Source organism: Callospermophilus lateralis, chromosome 1 (genome assembly GCF_048772815.1).
Source record: "Callospermophilus lateralis isolate mCalLat2 chromosome 1, mCalLat2.hap1, whole genome shotgun sequence".
In the NCBI taxonomy this organism is placed as follows: Eukaryota; Metazoa; Chordata; class Mammalia; order Rodentia; family Sciuridae; genus Callospermophilus; species Callospermophilus lateralis.
Window position 1 is genome coordinate 6,207,405 of NC_135305.1, and position 18,051 is coordinate 6,225,455.

General features: G+C 39.7%; 1 protein-coding gene across 2 annotated transcripts in view; it reads left to right on the plus strand.

The window, feature by feature from the left end:
* Window positions 1–17,024, plus strand: part of Rheb (Ras homolog, mTORC1 binding) — a 45,341-nt gene extending 28,317 nt beyond the window's left edge. For both annotated transcript variants that reach the window (XM_076831712.2, XM_076831699.2), the window contains 5 exons: window positions 5,721–5,803; window positions 12,477–12,533; window positions 12,652–12,699; window positions 13,383–13,464; window positions 16,509–17,024. In XM_076831712.2, the coding sequence (XP_076687827.1) occupies window positions 5,721–5,803; window positions 12,477–12,533; window positions 12,652–12,699; window positions 13,383–13,464; window positions 16,509–16,601 (363 nt within the window). In that variant the 3' untranslated portion in view covers window positions 16,602–17,024. The remainder of the gene's footprint in view (window positions 1–5,720; window positions 5,804–12,476; window positions 12,534–12,651; window positions 12,700–13,382; window positions 13,465–16,508) is intronic.
* Window positions 17,025–18,051: the final 1,027 nt, after the last annotated feature.

Here is an 18,051-nt window from a genome sequence, read left to right on the forward strand (position 1 = left end):
ACTTGGGAACAAGGGAAAAGAAAAAAGAGTATTGCTGGAAACAAAAAAAAAGCCCTTTTGACAGCTTAGCTGCCTGGTTTCCATGGCACCCAGGACCGCCTTTACTAGAAACCATTCTGTTAGATTGAATTTGTCCCTGTTCACTGGAGGGTGGGGAGTGTAAAGAGCTGAGAATTCAGTGCCTCACACCTCCTTCCCTTGCATCTCATAATCACAAAGGACCAGGCTAGCAGCAAGGTGGGTGGTATAATCTGATCTGCCATATTGAATGAAGACTTTTCTCTGGAATCTGGGGAAATTGGAGTATACCCAGGATAGTGTAATGTGTCCTGTGGACTGGGAATAAATTCCTTCTGCTTTATGTTCTGAGTGAATATAGAAGGAAAGTATGTCCTCCTCATAAAACAAGAAATAGCTATATTGAGTGGTGTTAGAACTGGAGAAACCCTGGAGTTTGCATTCTGGAAGTTTGGATGAAAATAAACCAAATGTGTCCATCTCTGAGCTGATACATAGTGCTGTGGGATGCACCTCCCTCCCTCACCCCATGTGATCATACTTGGTGGTGGATATAATACAACTTTAGTAATCAAGATGTATTGGCAGTCCTGTTCAAGCAGAGCCATCGTGGGCTCTGCCCTGCAAGGCACTTGTTCTGTGGCAGAATGTAAAGTGGGGCTAACTGGAACAGAGCAGGAGCAGATGACAAGATTTCCCTGAGCCTCTGGGAAGGGAGTTGTATGGGATTCTGTGTCTTGTCTTTATGGTTAAAGTAACTAGATCATTTATTGCCTGAGCCAAGACATTTAGTGGAGGGGGTGTTGCTGGTAATGGCAACAGGTGTAAGCTTAGAGTATCTTGGGCCAATAAGTATGGCCTTTCCGTTGATATTGGGATTCTGGCATTAAGATTTTGGCTTGCTTTTATCCTTATTTGAAATCTTCTTTAAGAACTTAAAATTTAAGCTCCTGAAAAGTAGAGGTAAGTATGTAAACTGATAAATCGTTTCCATGAATATTGCTGTAGAAACTTACATCAAGCCAGTAGGGACCCAGGGCTTCCCAGGTGTCTAGAGTGTGGACAGTTCCATTGCCTGGCTTTGAGACAAAGCATTTCTTACCCAGTGACCTCCAGAAAGTGAATGAGCCTTGCTGGGCCCTCACCTTCATCTTTAAAGGGGTGGAGACAGTGTCATCTGCCTTCATAGACTATTATCATAGGTTATCATACACTACTCTCTCTAGTCCTTGTGCTGAGACTGGAAGAGACCTAGGTGATAACAGTTGATATTGACAGCCATGAGTGTCTGGGGGGAAGGGGGGTGTGGTAGCACAGGGTTCTAGACACTGGCAGAGCTGGAGAGGAAATGTTTTGATGCTGTTTTTCCTTATCAGCCTAGAAGATCTGTTCTTGGAGGTACTATTCTACACTAGAGCCTATGCTTGAAACATTCGCAAGTGTTTTAATGATATTGTAATACAGATAATGAAACTGAAAGAATCACACTTAAAGGAGTGAGGATATGGTATATGATAGAACAGGAGCAGAGGTTAGATTACCAGCTCTGCTGCTTCTCTGGGTTCTGTTACTACTGTTTAGAGAATTTTTACACAAAAGTATACCTACTTGATGACTTTGAATAATTGGTTCTTGTTGCAGCTGATAGTTCTTAAAGATAATATTCAGTTGGGAGATAAAAATAATAAGATACGCTTGTATTTATGATTCATGAGGGTGAAATAACTGGCATCTTCCTGCCTTGGTTCTACCCCACATTCTGTAGAAAGCCTGATGAAAATGAAACTCCTACATTTGCATTCAAACTGAGCTAATTCTGGGGTTAAGACTGATAATAGTAGGGAGAAATGATGAAAGGGCAAATTCTTTTAAAAGTAATCTGTAGTCAGGTGCACTGGTGTCCGCTTGTAGTCTCAGCTTCTTGGGAGGCCAACAAAATCTCTCGATTCTAGGAATTCCAGACTAGCCTGGACAATGTAGTCAGATTCCATCCCCCTAAAAAGAAAAAAAGGTGATGCAGAGAAAATTTGTTTACTTGTTACTCCTTTTAGGAGTAAAATTACACTCAATATATTGCTAAATTGCAACACAGATAACAGGTGGTATTGATCAGTAGATGAGATGGGGACATCTTCTGAAAAATGCAATATTAGGCCATTTGCCATTATGTGGACATCATAGAGCACACTTTACTTGTATAGTCTACTGCAGCCTATTCTGTACAGTGTATATGTGTGTCTGTAGTATAGACTTGCTCCTAGGGCTAGGAACAAAACAACTGAAGAGAAAAATGATACAAGAGACAGTGTTTTCTTGTTTTTTTTTTTCATTCTCTCGTTTATGTGTGGGAGGAATAGTACTGGAATTTGAATTCAGGCCCTGGAACATGCTGGGCAAGTGCGAGCTCTCTGAGCTACACCCTCCCCCTGTTTTAAAATAAATAGAAGGGAGTATACTATAAAATATCAAAAACCATCCTATAGTGTAAGTATAGAAACCTGTAACTGTTGTCATCTTCATTGGTGATTATATAACTATATGTGTTGTATATCTTTATACAACTGGGTTGGAAGTACAGTCATATAAAACCAGCATCATCACAAATTAAGATGGCTACAACTATAGCATCACAAAGGGATTAGAATTTTCTAGCTCAGTTGTAATCTTGACAGCACCACCACAATATATTTGGTCCCTCACTGACCAAAGCATTCTTAACTTGGTACATGACTGTATAGCACTGTGGTTTCATTGCCCAGCTAGGGATAATGATGAGCTTAGTTTAAAAACAGGGCTGTTTTTAGTTTGTATAAAATACTTTGGCTTGGCCTAATTTTGAGGTGAAAGCATACACCTTAAATGATTTTTTGAGTAAGAATGTGAGCTGTCGCTGGACCTTTCATTCCTAGGTATTTGGGAGGCTAAGGCAGGAGGGTTGTAAATTCAAAGCCAGCCCAGGCAACTTGGACCCTATCTCAAAAAATAAAATAAAATTTAAAAGGGCTGGGGATATGGCTCAGTTATAGAGCACTTTCCTAGTATACGTGAGGCCCTGGGTTCAATCCCCACTTCTGAGGAGAAAAAGTTCTATTTTAGTAATTGAAATAATTCAATGACATGACAGTGAGTAATGGTCGATTTTAAAATGGAATTTAAATTCACCTTTAATTTTTTTTAAAAAATCAGTTTAAATGCACATGGTACAAAAATAAAATTTGCATAGGAAAATAAATAGAAAACTTAAAGTCTTTTCACTCTTAGCATCTTTCACAACCCCTATTCTTTGTTTTTGGTATATGCTTCTAAAGTATTTTGTACATGAATATGCAAATTAGTATTAAGTTGTTGCCAGTATTGCTACCACCAGTAGTGTTGCTGTGAATGTCTCAGGTGTAATGACAGGTGTCTTCTTAGATCTGAAAGAGTATATATGTAAGGAAACTTATGGGTGTGATATTGCATAAGGCCAATTTACATTCTTGCCATCAGCAAATGAGAATGCCTGCTTCCCAGCCCCCCCACCAGCACCATGTGTTACCAGATCTTTAAATATTTGCCAATTTGATGGAGGGAAATCGCACCCCAGTGTAATTTTAATTTTTTTTTTCTTATTAGAAGGGACTTTGCTATTTTCTTATGTTTGAGGACATTTGTATTTCACTTTCTGTAAGTTATCCTGTTTGTCTGTGTGTTTTGCCATTTTTTACCTGTTGGGTGCTTAGTCTTTGCTTATTGACTTAAGAGATCCCTTACTGTGGTGCAGAAAATTAGCAGTTTGTCTATGACCTGAGATGCAAGGTTTGTTTTGTTTTTAGTTTGTCTTTTTTGTTTGGGTTTGGTTTTTTTTTTTTTTTTTTTTTTTTATTCCTTATGATAGTACTGGGGGTTGAAGCAAGTACCTCACGCCATGCTTAATAAGCAGGGCTCTACCACTGAGTTATATCCCCAGCCCCTCAGTTTGTCTTTTGTTTATGGCTTTTGTTTGAGATTTCAGCCATGAAGAACATTTTTACATCGAAATTTATTGATTTTTCATTTATTTAATTTTTAAAAATTTCTCCCACCTGCTTTGCATTAACTCTAAATTTTCATGTTTAAATACTTGATTCCTCTCAACTACATTTTTGCCAAAGTACATATCACAGATCTGACATAACCAACCATCCCAAGACTGCTCTGTACTTGTTCCTATACATTTTTATTCTTACTGATTTGAAATGTCAATATTGAGCTGGGCATAGTGGCACAGCCCCGTAATCCCAGCTAGCTACTCTGGAGGTTGAAGCAGGATTGCAAGTTCAGGATAGCCTGGGCAATTTAATGAGGCCCTGTCTCAGAAATAAAAATTAAAAATGGCTGGGAGGCCAGGCGCCATGGTGCATGCCTGTAATACCAGTGGTTCGGGAGGCTGAGGCATGAGGACTGCGAGTTCAAAGCCAGCTTCAGCAACTTAGCAAGGCCCTAAGCAACTCAATGAGACCTTGTCTCTAAATAAAATACATAAAAGGGCTGGGGACATGGCTCAGTGGTTAAGTGTCCCAGGGTTCAGTCCCCAGTACACACACAAAAAAAGGCTGGGGTTTAGCTCAATGGTAGGTTCAATCTTCAATACTGGTTTAATGAAAGTTGTACTGATAATGAAAGCAGTTGTTTAATTTTGCATATAGAGTAAGTTCTATGAAGTAGAAAAGCTATTTTCTGATTAATGGCTATTTTTTTAATATCAAAGAAGTTTTAAAAAACCTATTTGTTTATTTATTTATTCTTTGGTGGTACTGGGGATTGAACCCAGGGCCTCGCACATGCTAGGCAAGTGCTCTACCACTGAACTACATCCCCAGCCCTTTTTAGCATTTGTTTTGAGATAGAGTCTCCCTAAGTTGCCCAGGCTAACCTTGAACTTGGGAGCCTCACATGTAGCTGGGATTACAGATGTGTGCCACCATACCCATGATTCTGGGCCATGAATAGTAGTTATGACTATACTGTGGGTTTGCAAAGTTAGTAGACACTGCTTGATCTGATGGTGGGTGAGTTTTCTCTGATAGTGTTTGGGTGCTTGGGGTATGTGGTATGTTGACAGTTACATTCAACTGAGAATGAAATGTTTGTACCAGTGACTCCTGGTGATGATATGTTAATATTAGAACTTTTTATACACTTTTTATACAATTTAGTATCTAAAGCAAAATTTTGTGAAACTGCTTCATAAGACTAGAGACGTTATTACATAGTGTGTACCTTTGTATTTAACTCCTCAAGTTGTTCAGAAATAATTCTTTTGGTCCTCAAAGGTCTGGAATACACTGATTAGTTCTAATAGTTCTTTACTCTCCTCTTTCTCCCTCAAATGGTGGCAGCAGCTTTCAAACAACCCATAAAATGATGCCCAGGCCACTTGACTTACATGCAGAGAATAGGACAAGCCATAATTTGACAGTTTAAGAAAATACAGATAGGTATAACTAGTAGGCATTATAATTTCCTATGAGGTCTAAGATGAATGTCTGCATTAAGCACATTATCACCTCTAAACCATTTTTAAATTTTCAGTATGAAAACTACATTTCTAGAATAATAATACACTTTGTGTTTATTTGTATTTCTCTGATTTTATTTGATTTCTGTAGTATATGAAAAACTTTGGGTAAATGTGTGTGTGTTATGGTCTATGAAGACTTTAATTATTTTTTCTTTCACAGGATGAATATTCCATTTTTCCTCAGACATACTCCATAGATATTAATGGTTATATTCTTGTGTATTCTGTTACATCAATCAAAAGGTAAGGCTTCAGTTTATTTGTTACACATAGATTTCACAAATCCTTTTAAAGGATGGTGCTAAATTAGTAGTAGTAACAATTAGGCTTGATTATTATACAAAATGTATTTTAGTGGTTGTTTTTTTTTTCCACCTCATAAAGCAGTCAGGTTATTAAAGGGAAAATTAGTGTCACCCATACAAATTCTGTTATGTTAATAGAATAAAATCTTTTTTTTTTTTTTCCTTTCTTTCTTTAGGCTGCCTAGATAGTGATGGAACATGACTTGAGTTTTTCTGCTAATTAAAATGGGAAATACAGCTGGGCGTAGTGGCATACATCTGTAATCCCAATGACTTAGGAGACTGAGGCAAAGGGATCACAAGTTCAAAGCGAGCATAAGTTTGCTTAGCAAGACCCTGTCTCAGAATAAAAAATAATAACAGGCTGGGAATGTTGCTCAGTGATTAAGCACTTTGGGGCTCAACCTCCAATACCAGAAAGAAAAAAGAAAAGGTGTGGGAGATTTGTGAATTGGTTTTACATTTTATGTTTTCACCATATTGATGTAGAATAGATTTTCCAAAACAATTTGGGCAGCTGAGTTTGGTGAATACTTTATTCTTTGAATTTGCGAAATAAGGTTTTGTATGTAATAAAGCCTCGTCTATATAAAAATGAAGCCACTGTTTTTGTTGCTAAGGTGGATTTTGGTTCCTCTAGCCATGTATTTATTATGCTATCTCCCATTACCAAAGCTGGCAAGTATTGTCACTAGTGACTCTGAACAGAATGGAGATGACTATGTAGCAGCAGACCCCTGGGCATTAGGAATAGCTTGTCTTCTTCGACTTAATGGAAATGTCATTGTCAGTGGGAGGGAGTTTGCTACGCAGTCTGCCTTAATAATATATTATTTGCTACCTTAAACAATCTTTGATCAGAAATGTTTTGTTTTCTACCTTCAGTAGAAGGTAGAATTGACAAGAGGTAGATTGATAGAGAGGTAAAGTAACTTGCTCAGTGGGGCATTGACAGTATGTGACAGTGTTGTGATTCATATCCACGTCTACAACGCCACAGTCAAGTCCAGCACAGTCCAGTAGAACTTCCAGCAGTGACAGAAGTCTGTAGTGTGCTACATGTGGCTATTTAAATGGCTACAATTAAAAATTCATTTCCTCAATTATACTAGTTACATTTCGGGTGCGCGATAGCCACGTGTGGCTGACAGCTGCCATATTGGACAGTGTCTAGGCTCCTCATCGCTGCACACACTATCCTGCCAGTGAAAATTGTAGTCTTCCTTTTCTCTGGGAATGTGTTACTTTTTCTCCATGGCAGGGAAACATACTTTGAGGTGTTAAGATTTAACTATAAACTGTTTGGATATTGTGGCCACTCTTTGAATAGACCCCACACTGGCAGTCCCTGAGAAAGCCTACAAGTGAGATAAAACCAAGGATTAGAACTATGTGTTAAAGAGAACTGGCGAAATGTGAGAAATAGAAAGTGGGGAGGCCACCCAAACATAGATATTATTAGCATCTTGGAGTGTTTCTTTCTGGTCTTTGTTTTATTCTATGTAGATTGTTCTCTTGTTTATATTTGTTCTCTGGATGCTGTTTTATACTTTATTTTTCATGGTTTCATATTATTTACCATATACATTTTCCCATGTTTCTTACTATTTGAAAACAGTAAGTGGTTATATAAGATTCCTTGTTCAATAGTAGAAGGACACTTTTCTACCTGTGTGTTTTATTTTTTTGGTCACTAAACAAGGATTAGATTTTATGCATAAAATCACTGCCTTCTTTTTAATTTGGTACCAGGTAATTTACTTTTTGACTTGGAAGAATACCTTAAATAGTAAAACGTTCATTCTTTTTTTCATACTACTTACAGATATTTTTCTAATTTGTGTTATATGTTTTTAGAATTTATTTATTACACACAAAACTCAGTCCAGGCTTCATTTGTTGAATATATTCTACAATTTTCAATTTATATACCTGACATATAATGCCTTGACCAAAACAATATACCAATAATTTGATGAATGTCACAAGATCAGATTTGATTGTGAGTTTTCCATTATTTCTCTGATTTACTTGGGAAAACACTATTCAGGTTTTTTTCATTGTTTGTAAATACAATTTTTAAAAAAATAACATTTGTTACTTTATAAATTATCACTCTGAGGAGTTAAAATAGTGGATAAAAAATGTTCTTAATGTGTTTATTACTTTTTTTCTTTCTTTTTTTTTCTAACCTCCTTTTTTGGTGGCCATAGAATAGATGACATTCAAGTTGAAAACTCCGTATTTGTCACTGGGGAAAATTTATTGAACTAGATTTAAAAATATGAAAACTTGCTCACTAAGGACTTTGTGTGTTATGACCTAATGCAAAGCAGAGAAAAAAGTGTCCCATGTCATCGCAGTGGTACCTTTGCAAGTTCTGACCATGTTTTTTCTTGTGAAGTAGGAGTGTTCTGTTTGAGTGATGCTTTTCATCCTGGTTTAATAAGGATTCTCAGTACATCTCAAACATGAGAAAACAGGGAGGAGTGCTGTTTTTTGTTGTTGTTGTTGTTTTTTAAGAAATCTGTATAAAATTTTATGAAAATGTCAATTTGTTCATCAGAACTATTGTCTTTTTGTTGAATTCAGGCTCTACCTGAATTATAATCATTGTTTATTATTTTGTGAAATAAAACAGAACTATCAAGTTATACCTTTTTATCATAAAGTCCCTATAGAATTGTTCTTCTGACCAAATATAAAGGAAGAATACGTTCCATTTTATAATTTCTACAAATAGAGCCAGGTGTGGTGGCACACACCTTTAATCCCAGCCACTCCAGAGGCTGAGGCAGAAGGGTTGCAAGTTCAAAACCAGCCTTGGGAACTTAGTGAGACCCTATCTCAAAATTAAAAAATATATGTATGTACTGGGGATGTGGCTCAGTGGTTAAGTGCCCCTGGGTTCAATCCCTGGTACACCCCCCCACACACACACACACACACCAAAAATTAATTAATCCTAGAAATAGAAAAGAACCCAGATATGAAAAATGGAATGTTTGGGTTTTCATTTATCCCCTTTGATAATGTTGGATGAGTCACCTTTGTAAACTATGAATTAAGTCTGTTTAAACAAACAACTCCTGTCTGAGGCATTCAGGATGCATACTTAACAAAGATTGGTTAGCAGGGCATGACAGTGCACACCTGTAGTTCCAGGGACTCAGGAGGTTGAGGCAGGAGGACCAACCTCAGCAACTTGGCAAGACCTTGTCTCAACAAAAAAAATAAAATGGGCTGGAGATGTGGCTCCATTTTTAAACACTCCTGGGTTCCATCGCTAGTACCTAACCACCAAAAAAAAAAAACTTTGGTTAATGGCCCAGGAGTGGTGGCACACACCTGGAATCCTAGCTACTCCTGAAGCTGAGGCTAAAAATAGCAGGAGAATTGCAAGTTCATGTGAAGGCCAGCTTGAGCAACTTAGTGACCCTGTCTCAAAAAATAAAAATAACTGGGGTATAGCTCAGTGGTAGAGAACCTCTGGTTTCAGTTTTTAGTTCCACACACACAAAAGTGGTTAATGGGGAAAAATAATCAATAAAGGAGATCATGAATCTCTATAGTGTTTTTTTAAAAAGCATAAATACATGTTTGGACATTAATTTTCTGGAATCATTGCCTTTGAGTCTGAGCTTACTCGTTTATGTTCTGTGTCTCCCTTTTTTATATTGCTTGCACAGAATGTGACAACTTTGATCTCCAGTTTCTTAAGAATGAGATACTTGTGAAACAGTCTGATTCTGGACTATTTACAGATTTGTACAATTTTCTTACCCTAGTTTTTTTTTTTTTTGCAGTAATTTTGGTGCACCTTCTTGCCTTCTTAAGGAGTAGTGTCTTGTCTCTTTCCTTTGTGTGTGTTGTTGGGGGGACGGGGGGCATGGTTACCACGGAACTACACCTCCAGCCCTTTTTATTTTCTTTTGAGACAGGGTCTCGCTAAGTTGCTGAGAGGCTGACCTTGAACTTGTGATCCTCCTACTTCAGCCTCCTGAGTAGCTGGGATTCCAGGCATGTACCACTGCCCCCACTGAGGAACAAGGAACAGTATCTTTAGTGAATTGATCCACAGTATTTGACTTTTAGTTTTTAAAGAAACAAAAAACTATACTCATTTTAAGAGTTTATTGTATAAATTGTGACTTTATGATGAATTTAACTGGCATAAACAGGTGTTTCGGAACAAATGGATCTTTTATAAAATGTTTTTTAGCTAGAGGCAGCTGTGGTGCACTGACAGTGTTTCTCAGAATGATTATTACTGATTCTTTTCTCTTGTGCAAGGCATTATGTCATTTTTTTAATGCAATTTTCAAAAACTTATAAATTGATAACATCCTAATTTAAAAACTGCTCACTTCAACCATCTGACCTGTTGTCAGCCTTTTAGTCATTTAAGTAGGGGTTGGCTGAGAGGGTCTAACATGTCTGTTAAGCTTTCAGTCAAGTTCTGCTTCGAGGTTAAGGGGAATCCATGGGACTCTCGGAATGGATTGGGGAGTTGTTGGCTTGCTGTGCACAATCGGTCCGTTTCAGGATATCTTTTTGTCTTGTCTCATCTTGTAGACAGGCTCTGAATTTCGTCTCCTACAGTATTCCCTCATCAGCCCTAACATGGTCTTTTAAGACCTATAGAGAAACAGTGCTGTTTTGTTTTTTTCACATAACAAATTGGCAATATTTGAAGGCAAAAATAGAGATTACTTGCCTTTAAAAGAATGTCTGTATGATGATGCATAATAAATTATCCAAAAATATTGCAGCTTAAAACAACACACAACTTACCTCACTGTTTCTGTGGATCTGGAACATTGATGGAGCTTAGCTCAGTTCTTTGCTGCAGAGTGGGGCTAGAGTCTGCTAGGACTTTGTCCTATGCAGATGATTGGCTAGGGAAGAGTGTTTTCAAGGTCATTGGTGTGTCCATTGTTGGGTTTCAGCTCCTTGAGAGTTGGACTGAGTTCTCAGTTCTTTGCTGGCCAGAGATTGCCTTCAGTTCTTTTACCAGGTGGTACTTTCTATCAGGACACAGGAAGTGACAGAGAATGTTCAGCAGGGCAAAAGCCACAGTTTCCAATAACCTAAACTTAAAAGTGGCTTCTTATTACTTTTATCATGTACTGTTCATTAGAATCAAGTCACCAGGTCCTGCCCTCTAGGAGAGTGCACAGGGTATAGCTCCCAGAGCAGGGCAGCTGAGGAACCAGCCTCATACCACCTACCATCAGTCCCAGTCTCTTCAACTACCTCTCATGTGACTGACCACCATCTTCCAAGAACTTGTGCATTTTAGATGCAGGCAAACACAGCACATTCTAGGGGAACCAGGGTTCTGTAATGCAACCTGCAGTGCTTGGGACATCCTATCCATTGTTGACCTGTGGTGGTGGGAAGGCAATTAAGTTTATTTTAGGTTTTTACCCAAGTAACAGTGTGCATAGGTTAAAATAGCATAGTGTGGAATGCATTCAGCAGGCGTACTTGTTCCAAAGCTAAAGACAGCAGTGAACAAAGCAAAATCCCTGCCCTCTTGGAGATTGTTTCTATTAAAGAGACAGAAAGCAGCAAGGGCATGATAAGTATGGAGGGAATTTGTGAATTCATGTAGGGTGAGCAGAAGAGTTCTAAGTGACACTTGAATGGAGAGCTGGAAAGAAGTGAGGGAATCTCAACCGAAAGAGCATTCCATGTATCAGGAAGGCGACTGGAGGCTCTGGCAGTGCTAGAGGAATGGCATGATGGATGTAGGTAGAAAGAGGTGGCGTCACCTCAGGATGGAGGTGGATGGAGTTAGGTGGGGGTAGAAGGAGGTAGAGGTCAGTGGTGGGAGGACGTTGCCAAGTTGAGGTGGGTGCCCATTAAAGGTTGCTGCTGCAGATCCCTCTGGCTGCTGTGCTGAGCAGAGGCTGGAGGGAAGGGGCAGCAGTAGGTAATGCAGGCTGCAATAGGGGAGGCTCGGAGCTGGGCCAGGGTGATGAAAGGGGGTAAGAAGTCAGACTCTGATTCTGGACAGCTTTGAAGGTTGATTGTAGGCTAATGCTGATGACGGGCTTTCTGGGGGAGAGTAAGAATGGTTTATGGTTATTTGCCAGCAGTCAGTGGCATAAATAATCTCAATGGCAGATTTTAAGTTATCATTGTGACATTATAAAAATGCATAGTTGGATCCAAGAGATGTGTGATTGAGACCCAACTACAGTCTAGAACCACCAGCACATTGAATAAAGAGATTGCTCTCACAGAAGGAGTGACTATGCTTAGTAAACAAAAGGAGGTGTCAGGGCTGACTTTGAGACACAACAGCTTGCAAAGCACTACAAGTTTTTATTTAAATGCTTTGTTCTTTACTAAATGAGGTTAAAGTTTGTGTTTCTCAGCCTCTTGTTAAACTTGCCCATTTAATGTCTCACCTGTTACCCTTTGGGTATTCCCATAACTACAAAAAAAAAAAAAAATACATGTGTCAAATACATGTGGAAAAGGATTGGTAGGGAAAATAATTCTATGTTAAAACAATTAGTTGGTATTTTTCTTCCACTGAAAACAGTTTACATTTGAAAACATTAAAGTAGATGTCTGATTTTATACTTTTTGTCTTATAGTTTTGAAGTGATTAAAGTTATCCATGGCAAATTGTTGGATATGGTGGGGAAAGTACAGTAAGTAGCACTATTTTATCTTTTTTGTTTACATGAACTTATTATAATAGCATCATCTGAGTAATGAAATCTGTCACTAATTTGTTTTGTTGGTTTTTATTTTTTTTGTTATAAATAGAATACCAATTATGTTGGTGGGAAATAAGAAAGACCTGCATATGGAAAGGTATGTCGCCTTTTAAATCATTTGTTGATTTGTAAGATCAAGTCCAAGTTGATTTAGTCACTGAACTGCCAGTTTTAAGTATTGTTTGATAGTCTTTTTAGCTGTAGTGTTTCTCTCTGTTTAGCAGTGTTGCAGTCATGCACAGCAAAAGCAAAACTACAATGTAAATACCACCACATTTCTCTAGAATAGGCAGCAAACTGTGTAGAAAACTCTCCAGAGATTATCTGCTGTGACAAAGGTAGCATCCATTGTTTTCACCAAATACTTTGAGTACTGAGGCTGGGATTGCAGTGATGAACTGGGAAACAGGGTCCACATACCCAGGGAGCCCAGTAGCAGGGAGGAGGAGTCCTGTGCAACCTTTGCTCAGCACAAGTGAACTGCGAGCCCTCACATCCCTGCTATGAAGTAGGCAGTTGATACAGATATTGGAATACTGGGAAATGTAGTCATGTTCTCTGAGCCCAGAGCTTGCTGGAGAGTGGGTAACCCCATAAGGCAAGGTCTTTTATATTCCCCAACCAGACATAATCAGTGCTCTTCTGTTTCTTCTTGATGGTGTCTAGCAGGGTATGGTTCTGCCTCACAAGAAAATCGATCAAAGTGGAGCCTGTTTTGTAAATTAATGAGGTGTTTTATCCAATAAAGATCAAAGAATTGGAATGTTCTTTTTCCTGTAGGGTGATCAGTTATGAAGAAGGGAAAGCTTTGGCAGAATCTTGGAATGCAGCTTTTTTGGAATCTTCTGCTAAGGAAAATCAGGTATGTAGTTTCTAACATTTTGCATACCTTCTCAGTCACAGGCATTTTGACCCCTGTCTTTATGAAGCCCACTTAAACTTTAGTCTTCAGCCACCTATTTTTCTTTATTTTTATTTTGGTGTGTGTGGGGGGAAGGGTGTACTGGGGATTGAATCCAGGGGATTTCTACCACTGAGCTACATCCCCAGCTCTTTTTTTCTTTTTTAAGACAGGGCCGCTCAAAGTTGCCCAGGCTGGCCTTGAACTTGTGATTCTCCTTCCTCAGTCTCCTGAATAACTAGGATTATAGGGACACACATAGCACTTTTCACCATTTCTAAGCTTTCTAAGCTAAGCTTTCTTTGTTTGGCTTTAGAAAGATAGTAATGTTTTTATAAGTTCAGTGGGTACTCTACTTCTGGTGAGACCTATAATATTTGTAGGATCAGCAGAATAGTAAAGGAAATACTACCTTTTATGAACATATTAATTTTGTTTCTTAGTATAGAAATGAGACAGAACTAAATCATTAATTTTGTAACTCTTCCCTCCCCCTTTTCTATAGAACAAAGTGAGTCGTGTATTTATTATTTTTAACATAGAAATTATTAGGAGCCATTTTATTACCAGTTTCCGCCCTGCAGCATGTCCTAGGAAGGATGTCAGCCTGTTCTCTCTGGCTCCACATATTTGCCTTTTCCTTTTTCTTCTGTGACTTTAGTTTAGACTCCTGTTCTTGAGTGCATATTTTAGTGTCCAAGCTCGTCTCCCACCCTCTATTTTCTCACCACTTCTCTTTGCTGCCCTGAACTTTTTAAACCTGCAAACCAATGGTGCCATCTCTGCTTGCAAAGTGCCAGTTCCTGCCATTGTGTGTGGAGCAGCCCTCATGCCCCAGTGCTCGGTTCTGTACTTCTCTCATAGGGTCTCACATGTCCCTGTCCTTCTTGGTCACTCTGTGCTTCTTGTTCCCTTAAACACAGTGGGTACTTTGCTCAGTCTTGTCTGTGGCCCGAAATGTCCTTTGTCTCCTGTCTTCATACATTTGCATGGTGTTGCCTAGTTTATAAAGTGCTTTCTATATATGATCTAGTTTGATCTTCCAGCAAGATAAATATATGGTTTTCATTTTCTGAGGACACTCTAATCCAGCAAGAGTGGCTGGTGGCTGGTCAGTGAGGCCAGCAGTCAGCTGGCATCCTTCTTGTCATGTTCCTCTTCTTCCCCCATGATGAAATTCCTAGCCCTCAAGGCTCACCTTCTCACTGGCCTCTTCCTGATTCATCCACCTGAAATTAGAGTCATTTCTTCTCTCTTACCCCTAATTCATTCTGAGATCCAAGAGAGTCTCACTCACCTTTATATTCTCCATACTGTTGAGTACAATGTTTTTGTGTTCGGTAAGTTTTTATCAATCCAGTATCCTTTGATCATTAAATCTTTCATTCCTGTGTTCAGACCTGGAGGATATTAAATCTGTGTAATTGGTTTCCAGGTTCCATATAGCAAGCAATTTATCTGAATCTGTTCTTTTCTGGAATAGATAGTAAGAATTTATGTAACAAAAGTTGAGATTAGTAAATGAGAGATGGCTACATTTTAAAAATTGAATTCAACATTTATTGGGTATCGGCTCTGTCTTTATGTAGTTGCATCATCTCGTTTTAGAAATGAGAAAATTAAGGTCTAAAGAAGTTAAATAAGTTCCCCCAAGATCTCTCTGTATGATAGGAGAACTAGGGCTAAATTTAAATCTAACCCAAATCTCATCTTTTTTCCTGTACACAATGTTTTCTCATAGTGAGGTGTGATCCTAAGCCAGTGACCTTGATTAGATGAGAAGGATGGTCCCTGCTCCTGCTTGAGATCAGTCAGGAACACAAATACATCATTCATACCAACAGGCTGGAAGGCAGAGTACGTAGGTGGATCCATTTGGTGTATGGAAGATGCAGAGTCCTCTTATGAATGGAGCTTCTGTTGCCAGTGAAATGTCAAGCAGGTTATCAGGCGAAGCTGAGAGCGGGGGAGTCTGGAGAGGGCCAGACCTAGAGCCTGCTTCTGGAAGTGATGGGGGTGGGGGGCTGTGGTTGGGTTGCTGGGCAGCACCAAGAGTCCCCCAAGTTCTTGCTTGTGGGTGTACAGTGAGCAGCCATTTTGTGTGCTCCTCTGGGCTGTGCCTGCAGCACTGTGCAGGTGGACACTTGGAGAGAAGGGTGATGAAGTACAGTGACCACAAGGGTGAACTATGGAATCTAAGCTGGCCCAGAAGGAAAATGAGAATAAGAATCGGCTGCAGGACAGGAAAAATGTAGATCAGCACATCAGGTTCCTGTGGATTGAGAATCTGGGAATTGAAGAGAAAATGGACTAGGAAGGTGGTGTGGTGGGTAATGGAGGAGGGTGCTGCTGGTGATGACGACACCTGGGCTGGGGTCCACCTGTGGGACTTTGAGAACAGCATATTTTTCATCATCACAGTGCATTTAAAGGAAGGGATTGGCCATTTGCCTAGTCCTTCAGTGAAAGAGGGTTTCCCACCCAAGCTGGCAAGCCTTCTCATGAAGGACCATGAGGTTCTTGACGCTGGGGTAGAGATGGCAGTCATTAGAGGAGAGAAGACATTGGGGCTGGAAGGAGTCAGGAGGCTGATGTGATATACAGGTGGTAACCAGGAGGACTGCAGGGAGGCAGGCAATTTGGGGTTTGCAGGTGTCAGTCGAAGCTGGCTGGAAGGTGTAGGGAGAGAGGGGCTGAAGGGACAGAGAGGACAAGAAAAGCACCTCTCTTCCTGGAGCCAGGGATTCGGGGAAAGAAAGCAAGGTCTACAAGGGAGATTAGAGCCAGCAGTGAAGAGGGGCCCTGAAGGTCCAGAGGACCCTGAGGAAGATACGGGATGGCACAGGATGGGAGTCCAAATGAGGAGGCCCTAAAGTCCTGGGACTTCTTTAAGCCCTCCGGCCCCCTCCTGCAGCCATGGTGGTGGGCAGCTCTTTCCTCATCCTGTCCACAGTGAAACTGTCTACTTGAAAACTAGCTTTCTAACTGGTTTTCTTCCTTTTCAGACTGCTGTTGATGTTTTTAGAAGGATAATTTTGGAGGCAGAAAAAATTGATGGGGCAGCTTCACAAGGAAAGTCTTCGTGCTCAGTGATGTAATAACTGCTGCAAATCTGAGGACACTGGGAATATATATTCTACCTGAAGAAGCCAACTGCCCGTTATCCTTTAAGATAAACTATGCTTCTTTTTTCTTCTGTTAACCTGAAAGATATCATTTGGGTCAGAGCCCTCCCCCCGACCCTCAGATTATGTTAAACTCTGACTCTGTCCAAATGAGTTCACTTCCATGTTCAAATTTTAAGCAATCATATTTTCAATTTATATATTGTATTTCTTAATAATATTATGACCAAGAATTTTATCGGCATTAATTTTTCAGTGTAGTTTGTTGTTTAAAATAATGTAATCATCCAAATGATACATATTGTTACACTACTATTAACTAGGAGGCTTCAATATATCAGTGTTTATTTCATTGTGTTAAATGTATACTTGTAAATAAATAGCTGCAAACCTTAATCCTTTGTGCTACATAATGTGACTTTTGAAGGAAAACCTGAGTTTCTTTCCTGCTGTTCAGGAGGACTCTGAGGGATCCCAGGAATGAGTGGAAGACATGGCCCATAACTTTCCCAGGTACCTTCTCTACGCAAGGCACTGTCATTGCCCAGACAGTGATGGGATGGATTGCTGACCAGAATTGAGAGGCTTTGAGGGCAGAGGTAGTTCCCTAGTAATGACTCTTGTCCCCTTTAGCTCTGAGCCCTGAACTGTGACTTGATGCTGAGAGCAGGTGGGGAGGGCCATGGAATTCCCTGGCAGAACATTCTTGTCACCTTTTCTGTGTGTGAGTTGAAGAAAAGCTGTTAAGAAGCATCTTAAGGCTAGGTGTGGTGGCACATGCGTGTATCCCAGCATCTTAGGAGGCTGAGGCAGGAGGATCATGAGTTCAAAGCCAGCCTCAGCAACTCGGCAAGACCTGGTCTTTAAATAAAATACAAAATAGGGCTGGGGATGTGGCTCAGTTGTTGAGTGCCCCTGAGTTCAATCCCCGGTACCCCAAAAGGGCTATAGCTCAGTGGCAGAGCACTTTCCTATCACATGTGAGGTACTGGGTTCAATCCTCAGCACCACATAAAAGTAAATAAAGAGGCACTTTAGATTTGCCTTCTCCACAGTGTCTGGCAGTTTAGAGGATGTGGATGTTTCCAGCATCTTATGCTGGTACTTTGTAGCCTCACTCAGGTCCAGGTGTGAGGGTGAGTGCTGAGGCTGGGGTAGCCCTCACCTGGTCTGTTAAGTCAAACCTGGAGTTGAGCTGTGGTTTTTAAATTAAGACTCCTTCCCAGTTAAAATTTCTCAGGGTTGTTTTCTAGCATCAGCAAATGCTACCATTGACTCTATTAATATACTTTTGCTTTACAATTGATTTTTTTTTTTTAAGTGGGAATTGAACTCGGGAGTGCTTTAGCACTAAACTATATCCCTAGTTCGTTTTTATTTTGAGGGTTTGATATAGGGCCTCCCCAAATTGCTGAGACTGGCC